This window comes from Arvicanthis niloticus, chromosome 4, assembly GCF_011762505.2.
Source record: "Arvicanthis niloticus isolate mArvNil1 chromosome 4, mArvNil1.pat.X, whole genome shotgun sequence".
Lineage (NCBI taxonomy): Eukaryota > Metazoa > Chordata > Mammalia > Rodentia > Muridae > Arvicanthis > Arvicanthis niloticus.
Window position 1 is genome coordinate 44883253 of NC_047661.1, and position 17836 is coordinate 44901088.

The 17836-nt window shown below is 38.3% G+C and overlaps 1 protein-coding gene across 1 annotated transcript in view; it reads right to left on the reverse strand.

Annotated features, from left to right (window-relative positions):
- Dhx36 (DEAH-box helicase 36) overlaps positions 1 to 12449 on the reverse strand; it is a 42374-nt gene extending 29925 nt beyond the window's left edge. The window contains exons 1-8 of the mRNA XM_034500097.2: positions 12150 to 12449; positions 8183 to 8307; positions 7014 to 7248; positions 5594 to 5632; positions 4210 to 4380; positions 2690 to 2769; positions 1674 to 1748; positions 1066 to 1232 (exon numbers count right to left, since the gene is read on the reverse strand). Of these exons, the coding sequence (XP_034355988.1) occupies positions 1066 to 1232; positions 1674 to 1748; positions 2690 to 2769; positions 4210 to 4380; positions 5594 to 5632; positions 7014 to 7248; positions 8183 to 8307; positions 12150 to 12368 (1111 nt within the window). The 5' untranslated portion in view covers positions 12369 to 12449. The remainder of the gene's footprint in view (positions 1 to 1065; positions 1233 to 1673; positions 1749 to 2689; positions 2770 to 4209; positions 4381 to 5593; positions 5633 to 7013; positions 7249 to 8182; positions 8308 to 12149) is intronic.
- Positions 12450 to 17836: the final 5387 nt, after the last annotated feature.

Genomic DNA, 17836 nt, shown 5'->3' on the forward strand with positions numbered 1-17836 from the left:
TTATAAAATGATGAGTCTCTCTCTTACCAACAAACTGGATAAAGAGCATTATTCTTTGTGTCAGTTGAATGAAGGTTGGCAGAAAGTTAAACTGGAACTAATCAAATACTAAAGTGTGTCCACCTTAAGCTCATTAACATATATCTCAGTACTGTCACTGAAATTCGGTTTGTCTCTTCCAACATGCAAATCAAGCATGCAATAAACAAATGCTAAGTGGTTCCATAGGTCAAAGGACCTGCTCCACTGTCTGTTCTGTATCTCACCTATTTAAAACTGGGTTATTCATGTCAACCTTACTAACAATCAGAAAGGCATGATACCTGCCCCAATGAATCATAATGCTAAGAATAAACTGATATGTATTTTACAGGCATTTTTACAAACTGAAAATACAATTAAATATGCTGATACCACAATATAATTGCTGTCTTTCCTCCAAATATTTCTATTATGATAGGAAGGAAAGACACTGAGGAAAAATTCTACAGAATTTACTTTTTCAAGTACTCTAGTTTCAGAATCTCTGTTAACAATGTAATATTCATCCCTGTTATTTATAAAACCTTGGGTAAGTTATTTACAGTTCAGAGGCTACATTCTCATTTGCAAAACTGAAGCTATGTCAGTACCTACTAGTAAGCTGTTTAAAGAAATGGTGAAGAGAAACAGCGAACTACTACCTGACACACTAAAAGCATTCCCTATGTGGACACTGATACTATCATCAGCAAACTGTCAGCTTAGCATGTAACAGTACATCAATGCTACAGAAGATTCACGTGTACATAAAAAAGGGTAGAAAAATTTCAGTCCTGGGTTTGATTCAATGATGCCAACTCCTTGTCTGATAGCACCAAGAACCGGGCTATCGGGAGAGAACTAATGCTACCACCACTTAAAAGCTGGCTCAGTCATCTAGGAAACTAGAATACAGTGTTAAGATACAATAAATTAGTAAACATTCAATTTTATTATACCTAGTATCGTGTAGAGTTTTTTGTTTTAAAGTTAAACTTTTTGGCTTTTGATACCTCTTCTAGCATATTATCAAACTTTACTCACCAAAATATTCTGAAAATTTCTCAGCATTCAAGGTTGCACTCATCAATATTACTTTGAGATCCGATCGAAAATGGAGAAGATCTTTAATAACAGTCATTAAAACATCTGACTGTAGATTCCTCTCATGAATTTCATCAAGTACAATATGGCTAACACTAGACAAACGTCTGGAAGACAAGTATGAAATTTACAATTTAGTATAAAATTGAAAACAACCATTTTTAACAGCACAGTCCTGTTTAATAATTACATCATTGGCTGGGCAGTGTTGGCACATGTTTTTAGTCCCAGCACTCAGGAGGCAGAACAGGCAGATCTCTTGAGTTCATTGTTAGCTTGGTGGTCTACACAGGGAAATCTGTCCCCGAAAAAACAAAACAGGAAATAAAAACAACCAACCAAAGAAAAAAAATTACATGTTTGGATATCTATAAAGTGCTTGTTTATATAACTTTGGGGGATGGGGAGGAAGAGTCTTGTGTAGACAGGGCTGGACCAGCTTCCTGACCCTCCTGCCTTCATCTGTCAAGTGCTGGGGTTACAAACATAAGCTACCCTACTAAGTTCTTTGCTAATATTGTTTTATGTCTTCACTGAAACATACTCACGAGTCTGACTGGAGCCACTGAAGAATGATTCCTGTTGTGCAGTATAAGATAGAGCCTTGTTTCCTTGGCAACCGACTGTAAATAACAGACACAAGTTATTGATTCTTGGTTTTCTTTTCTAAGAAAGTATTGAGTTCCACAGAAGTTTGAGAAAAATCTTTACGTGTAATTTTTAGTCTAAAAGCATTTACCACAATAAGAGAAAATACTAGCATTAAGTTCACTTTGATACTAAAATTATTTCTTTTTACATGTATAACCTTTAATATTCACTAACTGAATGAATTTACAGGCCTAAATTTCTGGTTTGGTAATAAAATTGTAATTCTGCTCGTTTAAACAGATCAAGCAACTTGAACTCCAGGAAAGAATCAAAGAAGTTTAGTAAAGATCAATAATGGAGTTAACGATGCGAATACTAATAAAGTCTATCAAGGAGTAGATTAAGTAGTATCAAAATATACAAGACAGCAGCTCATTTGACAGAACTAATGATCCATTAAATGGATCCACTAATGATACTAAAATATTATTTCTAATCATTTCTTAAAGCACATTTTAAAAAATGGTACCTTTAGGTTCAAAGATGAGTTTATGGTAACATGCCTACTAATGTTAAAACTACTTTAAACATTAATTCTAGGGGAACTCACTTTCTAGCCAACCACCTGCAGGGAACCATTTCTTTTACTTTTCAATAAACCCTGCTGACTTGTCTTTGAAAAGCTTATGCAAGGGCATGCTGAAATGTCTGACTGCCTTCAAGCCTATGAACCTAGTTCAATCCCCAGGAACCATGTAGTAAAAAGAAGTGACTCCTGCAAATTGCCTTCTTATTCATCACACCCTCCTCCCCCCACATCTCTAGTATATAAACACATGTGCATTTAATACATGTCAACTATATGTCAATGCTAACAATAAGAATCAACATAAAAAAGGACAAAAATCTCCTGATTCAAAGTTTCCCTAACATCTATACATATACAATAAGTGACCGGAAGTGAACAGCGTACCTTTGGAGACGAATCTGGTATCCAGTACTATTACCATTGCCACAAGACTCTGCCCTTTCTGCGGCCACTCTCTCAGCAACCTTTAAGTAAAGTACAGTTGTAATTAAAAACAAATCCCTTTAGACAAATGTACTTAACTGTCATGAAAATCTGGGGTTGTTAAAAAGTAGTTGACTTTCAGACGAGTTTAGAAACAAGATATACTTATTAAAGTCTGAGATACCTAAAGCCATGTGGTGTTCGCTTTGAGCATGATACACTACCAGCTTCTTCTGCTTATTTCTCATTTATCTTTATAAAGACCTTCAAGTCCAAGCTCTTTCTCATGGCATCACTATTTTCAAAAATCTTTTTATGAGATTCTCTCATTAACTATTTTCTTTTTGACTTGTCTACAGTAGTTGGGAGACCACAGTCCAAACAAAAACTGTAATTCAGTCCAGCAGTGGTGGCGCACGCCTTTAATCCCAGCACTTGGGAGGCAGAGGCAGGTGGATTTCTGAGTTTGAGGCCAGCCTGGTCTACAGAGTGAGTCCAGGACAGCCAGGGCTACACAGAGAAACCCTGTCTCGAAAAAACAAACAAACAAACAAACAAACAAACAAAAACCAAAAAAAAACAAACAACAAAAAAACCCTGTAATTTGAAAATAAGTACATATTGATAATATCTAACTAACTCTTCTATTTATTGTTCTTTTTTATTTGTAGTAGAGACTGGCATTTAACTCCTAGTCTTTCTTTGGTCAGTTGTTTTCAAAAGTAATGATTATCAAATACGAAATGAAAAATGAAATTTAATAATAATCACTGCTGACTCGTATCACTTCCTGCAATTTAATATTTATTGTCTATGCTAAATCACTCAGGTTAAGCTTCCTTGGAGAAGCTTCATTCAAAACTCATTTGGGGCTGGAGAGATGGCTCAGCGGTTAAGAGCACTGGCTGGTCTTCCAGAGGTCCTGAGTTCAATTCCCAGCAACCACATCGTAGCCCATAATCATCTGTAATGAGATCTGATGCTCTCTCCTAGCATGCAGGCATACATGCAGAAAAGAATGCTTTAAAGAAACAAAAAACAAAAACAAAAAACCCCATTGTCTATAGAAATACAGCTTCAAATGGAAAATATGGGTTCCCATTTTCACTACTATTCACGTACCCATGTACTCGAGACACTGAAGGCACAGACCATGAAAAGAACAAGGAGTAAGCCTAGTGGCAGAAGTTAAAGCATCTCATGGAGAAGACTGTTTACGACGAGTCAATTCTATAAACATTTGTTGGCTTTCATTTTTTAGATTTGTACTGGAATTACTTTAACTTGAGTTTGCAAGTATTCACTATTGGTGAGAGAAATCTCTACTCTTTATGTATTTATTATCAAATATTTGCCAATTAAGTATTTGCTCTCATATGGACAAATCCTAAGCCAGAATCACTGCAAACCTTAAAAATCAGTTAAGCTCAATCAAAGTTACTCAGAGAAGAAAGAATTTTCCCAAGTGAGAGCTTACGTACTGAAATGGCACTAATTCTTCTTGGCTGAGTGCACACTATTCTGCAGGCAGACCCTTTTCCTCTTTCGATGTAGTTATCCAAGATGAACTGCGTAACCTGAGTGGTTTTGCCACAACCAGTTTCACCACTTATTACTGTCACTTGATGGTTATTGATTAAATTTACCAGCTCCTAGTTCAAAAGAAAATACGAGTGAAGAAATATAGCACATAGTGACTCAAGTCTGAAAAAGTATTCTATTCAGAAAAAGTAAATCCAGTATCTAGGTAAAACTTACAGGAAATAACTTTTTTAATATTTTAGATACACACTAATATTCTTCATACTAACAATTTACTACTTAAACATAACCATCACCTTACTTTAAGAATGTCATATATTTTAATATAAAACTTATATTTAAATTATAACTATCTATTCTAGCAACGTATATCATGAGAACAAGTTTCCAGTTTAAACAAACACAGTTGGTAAACATTTGTTCCTCAAAAACCCATGGCTTCTGCATTTGCAGGATTAAAGCTTTGGAAGAAGCAATTATACCTACACTGAACATGTCAAACTTCCCTTAACAATACAGTGCATAATTATAGAGCATTTACACATATTATTAGAGACATTAAACCATCAAAAGATGATTTAAACTATATAGAACATATGTAGCTTATAGGAAAATACCATTTTATGTAAAGTACTTGAACATCTGAGGGGATATAGGTTTATTCTGCAACCCTATACTCCAGAGGGTCCAGAACAAATCCCCACAGATACTAAGGGACTATGCTCAGAAGTGGACTATAACTCATTCATTCAACGATTTCTGGATGCCAGCGCAATGGCAGGCATTCCAAGTTAAAAGGTACAGAATAAACAAAAGACTCTGATCTCAAGAACTTATGTTGAACTAGAAGGGGAGCACATACAGAGATGTCAAGTGGTAATAAGTGCTATGAAAAGCAAAAAAAGAAGAAAAAAACTAATCAGACTGGGAGAACCAGAGAAAGAGCTATGTTCCTGTTTGCAGGGCTGTGTTCAACTGGTCCATTATAATAACATTATTCTTGCCAGTACCTCAATGTTAACTCAAGAGCTTGGTTTGCATTAAGAGCAACATGATCTTCCAGAGATACATATGGAAGTTCTACTTTTTAAACTCCAAAGATTTTTAATAATCTTTCGACAAAAAAATTTGAAAACTGCTAAATAATCTTTTTTTTTTTTGGTTCCTTTTTACCTTTCAAGAGCACCAAAGCATTCAGTTAACTTCTCTATGGACAAAGGTTCACCAACTTTTATTTCTTGTCAATGAAGATTTTTTTTTTTAAATGTAGTTAACTTTTGTGCAAATCAAATTAAACAGAAAATAGAAAGCATTTTTTTTTACCTTCTGCATTCCATATGAAGGCAGCTTTTTTCTGAAACGCTGAAATTAAAATAAAAATCATTCTCAGAATAAACATCAAATTACAATAAGACTATATCATATCTAAATATAGTAGAGCAAGAGTATTTTTCTATTTTATGGTACATGTGTGAAATACCACGACTTAACCATCATTACAGGACTAGAAGTACATTCTTTAAGGTTAGCTTACTTGCTGAGCTCCAGAAGAGTGGGAGACCAGTTCTCAAAAAGGCCAAGGAGGGGCCAGACATGGTGACACATGTCTTTAATCTTAACACTAGAGAGGCAGAAACAGGCAGACTTCTAGGAGTTCAAGGCCAGGCAGAGCTACAGAGACTATGTCTCAAAAACAAACAGAACATCCAAGGTGGGAGATTTCTAAGGACTGATCTACCTCTGGCCTCCATACGCACACACTCACGCCAACAAAATAACTGAATTGTAAATATACCTAAGTTTTAATAGAAATTAAACATTTATCAGTGACAGAGAAAAAAAAGTTGTTTTTTTTTTTTTTTAATGCTAGATCAGCCACCACCTGAATTTTGTGCCTTACACAAAGCAAAGCTTGTTCATAACATAAAAGTTCTCCCAGCCTAGAGATTCTGAACTGACCTCATTAAGTCTCATCAAAGAGCCATGTAATTTGGACCATGGACAATTTCAGCTAATCTATAACAGAAAATTCAACCTTGATCAAACTGAGCAATGGGTTAAACCTTTCTCAAAGATTCGACAGTGTGCCTGCTCAAAAAATAGTACTACATATTTACAAGATGCGAACTCCAGAAAACTTGATATTCCCCTAAATATGTATTTCTGCACATTTGAAGATTCTATTGCATCTAATAACTAAAACACATAGAATCCTAATTTTACATTTTAACTGGAGGGAGACTTTAAATAGCTTATCTGTCAAAACAGAGAACTCTGGAATAATTCATAAAACTTCAGTCCTTTATGAAGCAGTATACTGAAATATTGGTAAACATAAAATGAATCATCTAGCATTTTAAATTTTTAATTTTATCAACTGTTAAGAGAAAGAAAGCCTGAGCTAAAAGAAACTTCATAATTCCAACAATGTACCTGTCTGGACTCATTCCCACTAAACTGGCCTAGAAAACTGTTCCCAATGACATTAGCATTCCCAAACATTTTTCACCACATAAGCATCTGTCAATAAGATATTATTGTCAATAAGATATACTATATAAGCTGTATGGACTTTCCAGTCTACATTTCTCTACTACCAAAGAAAGTCTTCCCACAGAGGTGTCTTGCTGAGGAATCTCACTCTTCTAGACTGAGCAGTTAACCTTTAACCTTAAACCACAAACCCACTTCTTTCAAGGAAAGGACAAGAATGACCAATTTTCCACAAATTTCTTCACATTACCTGCATCTCTATATACCGAGGGTCAGTTTTTTTCTTTTGTAAATCTTCCAATAATTGTTGATCTAGGCCTACGTTTGGCTCATTTTCTTGCAATAAATACTCAGAATCTCGGTCAATGTATGATTTTTCTGTGGTCCTAAATGTCTTTTTTTCTTGGTTCAGCAATTTCTTTTCCTGGCTGTCAAGTTTCTTCTCTGAGTTCATTTTTTTCTCTGAAGAAACTTCAGTTCCATACCTATAATCACAGAATAAAGAGAAAAAAAAAATCAGATAAAGAGCTGCTCAGGACCTGGAACAAAACACCGTTTTCTTTAAATACTTCAATATCTCCAACTCTGAAGGCACTACAATGCAGTTATAAAATATACTTAGATTTATTCATTTATTTAGATTTATATAATGCATTGAAACTTTTCTATCCTTTTAAATGATATTACCAGGTTATTTATTCCCTGAGGACTTTAAGAAATTAAAATCTACACAATAGTCACTCATTTTTTGCAGTCATTTTTCTACTGTTCTGCTTTTCCCGATTTTCAAGGATTTGGTTCATTTTACTTCTTTTTCTGACCGCTTTTCTTTAGTGAGCTGTAAATGGTAAGCTACATTACATAGCCCCCCAAACACTTCTGATTTTTTATGAATAATACGGTTTTTGCAACCTTCTGAAACAGCAGCAATTTACCTTTATGGAGACTTACCCCCAAAGACTTTTGGAAGGACGACAGATTAAAAAGTACAAGTACCAATATTTTACACAGAGTACCCATTCCTTACATTTAGGGAACATGCTATAGAAAAGTTTTCTTTCTTAGAGCAGGGTGGGATGGTACATATCCTTAACCAGAGCACTTGGGAGAAAGAGATAAGCAATGTCTGAGTTTAAGACCACCCTGGTCTACAACAGAATTAGTTCTAGGACAGCCAAGACTCCACAGAGAAATCCTTTCTCAAAAAAAAAAAAATAAATAAAAATAAAAAAAATTATTTTGTTCTTCAAATGTACTTGCTCAACACTAAAAAGGATTCCAGAAGACTAAATTCAACTTAGTGAAGAGCCTGAAGATAGTATTTTTGGTTTTTTATTGTTATTTTGGTTTTTCTTTTAGGCAATGTTGTAATTTTTTTTTAATCTTTGCTACTCTTTATGAGAATATTTTTTATTTTACCCATGATCCTCAGGGGCAAACCAGGATATCTGTGCTTCTGAATCTTTATCATTCTTAGTTTGGACTGAATTTAGCAGCTGCACAATTTGCTCTTCTCGGCGTTCATCCATGTGCACTACAGCTCTCTATTTTGTAAAAAAGAAAAAGTGTATCTGTTAATACAAACAATACTTTATATTTAAGATGAAAAACTACAAAGTATTATATGCTCAACGTATGTACAAGTAAGTTGCACTTACCCATGCTTGCCCTGTAGGCTAATCTCCCTTCCTAGGTGAAATTCATGGCAACATTTGTGTGTCCTGCTAGACCTGTAGCCTGCCATATGTCTACAAAATCTGCCCTACAGATGACGGGTAAGTAGAGCTTTCTTGTCTCTTCTTATCACTTTGGTTTCCTTAGCTCCCACCTTCAAATGTTTACAAATGTCCAATAATCAAAACTCACGTACTCTACACAGATCTTGAAAAGTGCCTAAATACCATTATGTCCTGAACAGCATGCAGTCTGTTCACTATTCAATACTGAATGTTTACTATTCAAACAATAGTAAAGCCAATGAATACAGGCAACAAAGTTTCTTTAAAAATCAACAAAAATAAAATGCGTGACAGAAAATCTGAAAATTAGAAATATTTTTGATGGTGAATGACTACTTGAGACTTTTTGTTTAATAAATTTAATGACTTTTTGTTTAATAAATTTTGAAGGCTGATTTCATAGGGAGCTGTTAGGTACTCATGGAGGTGGCTACTGCAGTAGCTACTTCAGGTGATAAAAATAAAAAATATCAGAACTAGCATAGATAAAATCTTTAGAGGCTACAGAAACCCTAAACATGCAACAATGAAATGGAATTAAATGTGAATGCAAATAAGAATACATGATAAATGTAATTCTTTGGAAACTTTCACTTTATATAGGAAGTTTAACAAAAGATTCTTCCAAAATTATGGTCCTACAAACCTCAGCTTCCTTATAATCCATAGTTAATAATGTGCACATGCATTCACAGCAATGGGGAATCAAGAGTGGTCAAAATATGAGTCTACTAAATTAAAGAACTTAAGGAGAAAAAAAGTCAACATATTAATTGAAAGATAAAATAATTTAAAAAGAGAATAAAGAAACCTTAGGAATTAAGGATTATTTACGTGGGATTTTAGGTAGATGGTATATGGACTGTGCTTTTATGTCCATGTGCTAATTAAGGTCAAAAGAGGATCTTTTTAAGTCAATTAAAACAATGATGAAATTTCTTAATTATACTACTCATTAACAGAAATCTGAATCTGGATCTCTACTGATTTTGTAGAGAAGCCGTTCCCATCAAATAATGGTAGAACTTCTCACAAGATCTGGCACTCAAGGCTCCAAACAGAAAATCAGCAGTCATTAATGTCCAACCTCTTCACCAAGAATACGAAGTAAAAGCATCCCTTCAATTTCCCCAGCGCTAATGCTATGTTCTGGGTTTCAGTTTACCAGCAGACTTACAGGCAAGTGCTCCATTTCCTCATCCTTTGATATCTGGACATTTTACTGCAATGTTTACCTCACCCATCTCCAGAATTCATTAAAGTCTTGATGACATCAGCACTGCCTGCCACTATCAATTTACATAACCTTCTCCCCACCTCTCCCACCTTCTCTTCCTCTAATTATCTGTGCTGCGCACTTTACAGCTGGAATGATCTACAGAGCGAGTAGCACTGGCATCATTTGGAAGTCTGTTAGCAATGTAGCCTCTCTGGCCCAGTCCCAGTCATAGACTTTAAAGGGGTGCCAGGTAAATCCTATGCATATTCAAATTTGAGAAACAAGATCCATTTACTTCAGAACTTGGCCATTCTTTTCATTATGTACCCTCATCTCAATAGTATCCATGGGCCCTTGTAATGCCAAATGCTAACTCTAGTGAAGTGTCTCTAGTTCTCAAGGACTTCTTAGAGTCAAAAGACCCTTTCACAGGGGTCAAGTAAGACCATTGGAAAACACAGATAACTTCATAACAAGAGCAAAAAACAGTTACAAAACAGCAACAAAATAAATTTAAGGTGGGAGGGGGTGTCACCAAAACATGAGGAACTGTATTTAAAGGTCACAGCATTAGAAAGGTTGAGAAGTGCTGCTCTAGCTTATCAGAACCATCCAGACATCCTCACTTGTATGCCTAATAATGTCAAACTCTCTATATCTTTTAAGATCTTTTCATCTGAATAGACAGCCCATAATCTCTGTTTAGTAACATAGGACTCTGTCTACAGCCCTTAGCACAAATTATCTGTATAAATGAGGTACTATAATAGTAACTCAAAAACTAATTTTGCCATACATATTATATGGAAAAAACTATGAGGATCCACTGGAGTACTTTCATTTTGTAAGCGTGAGGCTTGTTTTAATATAAAATCTATGGAAAAAATTCTATCAAACTAAAAGTGCTGAAAAGAATTACACCAACTGAAAAACATGTTTAAAGATAATTCAAAGACTCATTTTAGAGAGAAAAATGGTATAAAACTTAATAAAGAGCAGAAATATTAAATATTTATCAGATTATGATTAATTATATCAGTCTCAGAACTCGAACTCAGAAAACTCAACCCAAGGAGGGAAGCCTGTTATGTTACAGCCAGATACATGATTCCCAGAAAGCACTTAAGGAGAGGCAGAAGCTGCATGGCTTCAATGAACACGTTGGGAAGTAAAGAATAAAATGATCTAAAGATCATTTATGAGACCACCTTTTAAGAGACCAGGGGTGAGTGTCTATAATTCCAAAAACAGTTTAGAGGTCTGACCCATAACTGCTGCAGAGATAAGCAAGAAAGCAGATCAGAGCAAACAGATTTACCAAAAAGAAGGAGATCACTTCCACATGGCAACACCGACATTTGCTAAAACGGAAGTTTGGGGATGGGGCTGGGACTAAGAGGTCAACTAAGAGAGTCCTAGCCCCGAGGTGCGCACATATAAAATCTCATCACTTGGGGCGGAAAGAAGACTAGGAGTACAAAGTTAGCCGGAACTATGTAGCATCAATATCCAGTGCACAAGTTAAATGTGCACTGCGTCTACCTGGAAAGATAACTTCCACTTATTTAACTTACTTGTTTAGGCATTTCTTTCCCCCTATTCGAATGCAAAGGTCTTTAGCATTCAAAAACCACGTATGCAACAGGGTCAAAAAAGACTTTAAAGATTCTGTGCAATGATGCATTTATTTAGAACAGGCCACACAAAAACCATTAGGCTTTGCTGGGTTGGTGGTGCTCTGGGGTGGCAGAGTTAGGTGGAACGCTGTGTGTTCAAGGCCAACCTGGCTTACAGAGCCAAGTTCCAAGACAGCCAATGCTACACAGAGAAACTCTGTTTCAGGGAAAACAAAAGAAAACAAAACGGACAACAAAAACAAGATGCTTCCTATACTACAGATCTTCAAACCAAACTGACAATTAGCCAACTACGTCCCTACAGCGTCTTCCTTTCAAGGATGTTAAGTCTTGGAGAGGGGCTGCTAGTAATAGAAAATTCAGAACAGAAAAAAAAAAAAAGAGATGTGCATGTGATTCACTTTAATGCTAATACTATTAGCTAAACTACTTTTTCCCCTCAAAGATCTACATTCAAGACAGCGTTTTACTGCTTTTGTTGGCTGCTCCAGGAAAAGAGCTTAAAAGTGACAGACAGTAAGTATTCTCAATGATGACATGGTCCCCTAATAAAGTCTGCTTCGGCTGGAATCTGAATTTAGCATTCAACCCCATTTCAGTTCTCATGGCCTTAAACAGAGCATGCATCAGCTGCAGCAGTGATGGCTTGGGTAGGAGGCGCAACCAATCAGGCGACCGGTCACCCGTTACACGGAGCTCGGCAGAGGTTGCATCTAGTTCAAGCAAACGCCAGGAAAGAGTCAGGGTCGGCGAGAGCACAAAGCAAACTCGTCCTGACTTGACCTCCATACCTCCTGCCTCTCAGCCTCCTTGTTCTTTTGCGTCTGCTTCTTGGCGTACCACAAGCCGATCTCGCGACCCTTAAGGTGTGCGGGATGCCGGCCCCGGCCGCCGCGGCCCCCTCCGCCGCCGCCGGAGCTCTGGCTCCCTCCGCCGCCAGCGCCGGAGCCCTGGCCGGAGCCCCGTGGGCCCCCGTCGCGGCTCCAGCTCTGATGATAATCGTAGCTCATTGTCCGAGACGACTAGCAGCACTACCAAAACTCAACCGCTGAAAATGGCGTCCAGGCCCGGAAGCGGGCGCACTTTCCCCTCTGCTTTGCTTCCGGCGCCCAGCGCGAGAGGGCGGGCCGTTGAGTGTCACAAGCAGACATTTCCGGTGACGTCACGGACGGCGCCCAGAAAGTGTGACCCGCGGTGAAGTGCTTTGTACACGTTCTGGCCGGAAGCTTAGGTCCCCGGTGGGCGTCCTTGGGACGGCGGGGAATTTAAAGTAGCCAGAGAAAATGTGGAAATTTGAGTGAATTTTGATTATTTTGTTAAAACCTAGAATTTGTTTGCAAAGCCACGGAGAGTAAATACATACCCAACAAAACCATCGACGGTTGTGTACTCTCCTCAAAGACCAAAGAAGTTCATATTTCTTAGAGACCAACTGGCACCTCTTTCAGTCAAATAAGTATACACACCCAAATGCCTCTTTTGAAGAGTGAGTCTTTAATCCTGGAGCCAGAGAGATGGCTCAGCCTTTAAGAGCACTGACTGCTTTTCCTAGAGGTCTTGAGTTCAATCCCCAGTAACCACACATTGGCTCACAACCATCCATTAATCAAATCCCATGCCCTCTTTTGGTGTATCTGAAGTGCACTTGTATACATAAATAAATAAATCTTAAAAAAATAAAAAATCTAGACTGTTACTGGAACCTGGGTGTCAGCTCAGTTGTTAAGAGTGCTTGCCTGGCCTGGTTTCAATCCCAAACAGTATAAATGGTGATGTGGTGCAGGCCTATAATATCAGCAAACAGCAGATGGAAGCAGAGGAATCAAAATGCCGTCTTTAGGTGCATAATGAGTTTGAGGTCAGCATAGGTTACCTGTGTCTATCTAATCTGGCAGTTCCTCAGAAAATAGGAAAAAGTTCTACCTGAAGACATAGCTATACCACTCTTGGGCAAATATGGAAAAGATGCCCTACCACACTACCTGGACATGTGCTCGACTATGTTCATACAAGCCTTGTTTGTAATTGCCAGAAGCTGGAAACAACTCAGATGTCTTTCAACAGAAGAATGGATACAGAAAATGTGGTTCATTTATTCAACTATTAAAAATGAAGACTTATGGGCCGGTCGGTGGTGGCACACGCCTTTAATCCCAGCACTTGGGAGGCAGAGGCAGGCAGATTTCTGAGTTCGAGGCCAGCCTGGTCTACAAAGTGAGTTCCTGGGACAGCCAGGACTACACAGAGAAACCCTGTCTCGAAAAACAAAAACAAAACAAACAAACAAAAAAAGACATATGAATTTTGCATACAAATGGATGGAACTCGAAAATATCCTAAGCATTGAAGTAACCCAGACCCAAAAGGACATGCATGGTATGTACTCAATAATAAGTGAATATTAGGCAAAAAAAAAAGTACAGAAAACCTAGGATACCATACACAGAACTTACAAAGATTAACAAGCAGAAAGGCTCAAATGAGGATACTTTAATCCCACTTAGAAGGGGGAAGAAAATAATCATGGGAGGCAGAGGGTGGGAGGGACCTGGATGGGAGAGGGGAGGGGGAAGGGGAAAGGGAACAAGATTAGGTATTGGGGGATTGAGCAGTAGAGAAGCCCAGGGGGTCAGGAGAATGAATGGAAATAAACAGGGGAATAGGGTCGGGAGACCCTCTAGAAAGTACCAAAGACCCAGGAGGTGAGAGACTCTCAGGACTTAATGGGGTGACCTTAGCCAAAATGCCCAAAACTGGGGAGAGGGAACTCAAAGAGCCTACCTCCAGTATATAGACAGGGCCTCAAGTAGAGGGACTGGGTTACTAACCCACAGTCAAAATTTCTGACCCAGACTTGTTCCTGTCTAAAAGAACTGCAGGGACAAAAATGGATAAGGAACTGAAGGAAAGGAGGTCCAATTGACTGGCCCAACTTGGGATACATCTCATGAAGGAGCACCAAGGCCTGACACTATTATTGACCCTATGATGTGCTTACAGACAGGTTACCCTCTGAGAGGCCCTACCAGCAGCTAACTGAGACAGACACAGATACTTACACCCAACCAATGAATTGAAGTTGGGGACAACTATGATTTAATTAGAGGTAGGATTGAAGAAGCTGAAGAGAAGGTGACCCCATAGAAAGAACAGCAGTTTCAACTAACCCAGACCCCAGGGAGTTCCCAGAGACTGAACCACCAACCAGGAGCATATGCTGGCCAGTCAGCAAAGGTCAGCCTTGGCTGGCCTCAGTGGGAGATGAGCTTAATCCTCCAGAGACTTGAGGCCCCAGGAAAAGGGGAAGTCTGGGACAGGGACCACCCTCTCTGAGGCAAGGGGGAGGAGAAATGGAATAAAGAACTGTGGGAGGGGAGGCACCAGCTGGAATGTAAATAAATAAAATAATAATAATAGTAATCTTTAATTACAACCTTATCTAATAGCATAAAATAAGCATATGCTCCTTGTTTCAGTAACTGGTGTGGCTCTTATTCCCTGTTAGTTTACTGGCAGAAATTTCACTTGCTGCCGGGCGTGGTGGCGCACGCCTTTAATCCCAGCACTTGGGAGGCAGAAACAGGTGGATTTCTGAGTTCGAGGCCAGCCTGGTCTACAGAGTGAGTTCCAGGACAGCCAGGACTACAAAGAGAAACCCTGTCTTGAAAAACCAAAAAAAAAAAAAAAAAAAAAAAAAAAATTTGCTTGCCTTCAGCTGTATGATTACATGGCTCCACCAAAGTAACCCCTGGCTACCTAGCAACATCTCTTGCCTCTTTATCTCCCCTGTATTATAGAGGAGCATATGCATCCTTTCTGAACTGTTGAAGAGTTAGAGAATGTTTTGCAGTATTGTAACAATTTGTACTGGGGAGTTTTATATCAACCTGATACAAGCTAGAGTCATTTGGGGAGTGGGAACCTCAATTGAGAACATGTCCTCTTCAGATTGGCCGGTGGTCAAACATGTGAGTCACTCCCTGATGCCGTGTACCCCATGTCTTCCAGTCTCCTAGCACAAACAGGTTAGAGGCATAATAGTTGTCAGTTACATGTCTTTGTTGAGCCATTATAAAGGACACTGATCACAGACTTTTTTCCCTTCTTCTATATGAAAGCCCAGACCTGGAAAGATATTTTTTTTTTTCACTTACAAGTAATACATCTGACTTCTCTCTTGCTGGTGTTGGACAAGCCAGACATTAATAAAATGGTTTGTAGTGAGTGTTGAGTCTTTTCATATCTCAGCTTGATCACCAGAGGAACTAAAAGCTGGCATCTGTCATCTGAACAGCTGTACAGTCATGGCTACAGTTTGTTTTACATTGAAATGTAGATTAAAATCAGCCAAGGACATTTGATGGTTATTGGGATGTGGGGACTCATCCTTCTTTGTGGATGTAGTCACTGATGTTGCCATGCACCAATGAATGTCCCGACACCCATGTGCATATAAGTAGCAACAATTGGACTCAGTGGATTTTTATTTTTAATGAAGAAAACATGAAGATGGGAGGAGGTGATGTATTGAGGAGGATCCAGGGGAATGGGATGTTGAAGCTGGAGATGGTTATGAATAAAATGTGCTGTACACATGTACAAATTTTCAAAGAATTAATTATAAATTCTAAAAACAGAATGAAAATTAAAACAGGAAAATACATAAATAGAATCAGTCATGGGGAAGAAGTAGGTAAAGCGAAGTCTAGAAAAAATTCCAAGTGTGGAATTTTTACTGTATTTTTCTCTCTTGGAGTCACTGACAGCATCCCTTTCCTGTGTGTGACAATGTGCACATGGGGAAAGCTCATTTAAATGCTTGTTGGGGCTCCATCATAGGAATAGCAGAATTCAGCCCAATGGGCTATTCAGATGACAGACACCAGTTTTTCCAGTTTCTCATGTGGTAACTATGATATAAGAAGACCTAAAGTTCTCACTACAAATCATTTTGTTGCCATTTGGCTTGTCCAGGGACCAGGGAGGCTTGTCCAGCAGAGAGTGAGACAGTGAGACACAAGTAATAGAGGATGCCTATGCATTGTGTGAGTCTGTCTGATGAATGTGGAAACCTACAGTGATTTAGAGACTCTTCTGAGTGTAAAATTGGTGTCAGGGGCAGGGGAGGAGGCAATGTTGTATGAGCTCTATTCACTAACTTTACATTTGACTTAAATCCATGCCATATGTATATTTGCTTATCTGTTTTGTTTTTATTTGCAACTTTAATCTCAATTACTTAGAACAGTTTGTAATATAGAATAGTCATCCATTTTAAAGAATACAATAAGTTGAAAGATGTAAGTGGGAGATTCAGAGAAAATCTGTTTTAAAATCTAATGTCAGAATGTCTTATCAGAGAATCTTCAAAGTAATGTACAGCCAAGATCCCTTTGTGTTCTGAGAAATACAGCATACCTTTCTGCTTTTAAAATGAATCATCTCTGTCAAGATCAGCTGCAGAAGTATCAGTGATTATATAGCATGTGTTTAAATTTTCAATCTTTACAGGCACTGAATGTCTGCAGCTGGTAGAAGTCACCACGAGATGGCGACACTAACATTAAAGCATCCTCAGATGTCTCAGTTTATAGACAAAAGAGACAAGCTATGCCGAATTTACAGTTCAGTAATAGAATTTTATAACTTTATCTTACAAACATAAGTAGAGACATTTAGATGTAGTACAAAATAGCAAGATACTCCCTGTGTCAAAAGAGGGTTTGTGATTAGAATCACTCTGAAGAGTAAATAAACTCGAATAGACATGTGTTACTAAACTTTCCCCTCCTTACAAAAATTTGTATGTGACATACATGCTTGTTGGGGGCCGACTTTTAGCAGAAAGCGGCTATCAGCTTTGCAGTCATCTTGAGCCATATACCCTGACATGAGACTTGGATTACAATAGTCTACAACAGCTGAGCACACTCCGATAATCTTGGTTTAGATACCTTGAGATTAAAGGTGTGTGAGATTAAAGGTGTGTGATTTAAGAGTATGACTTAGAAGTATAGAGATCAGAGTTAGAGACAAGACCTAAGGGCGTGATTAAAGGTGTAACTTAGAGGCGTGGCTTAGAAGTGAGACATATAAAAGGCAAAGATCAGAGTCAGACTGAGATCAGAGAATCAGACACATCAGACATTAGGTAGAAGACACTTGGCTCCAGACAGAATCAGACACAGCAGACAGAGGAGACAGAGAAGGAGACACTTAGAGGAAGAGAGACTGAAGAATAAACGGGATTGAATCACACCCTGTCTGGTCTCCATTCTTCGAATTTGTCCTCACTCTCTCTCTCTTGCTGAACCCCGCCTAGTGGACCGGCAGCTTGGGCAGGAATACAATGGCCGCCCAAATGTGGGTTGGCCCTGGCCTCAACATTTTGCCTGGGCTGCAACATTTTTGGCCGCCCCAACATGGGGCTAGTGTGGACCCCAACGCATGCTTATGTGTGCTGTGCCCCAGTTAGTTT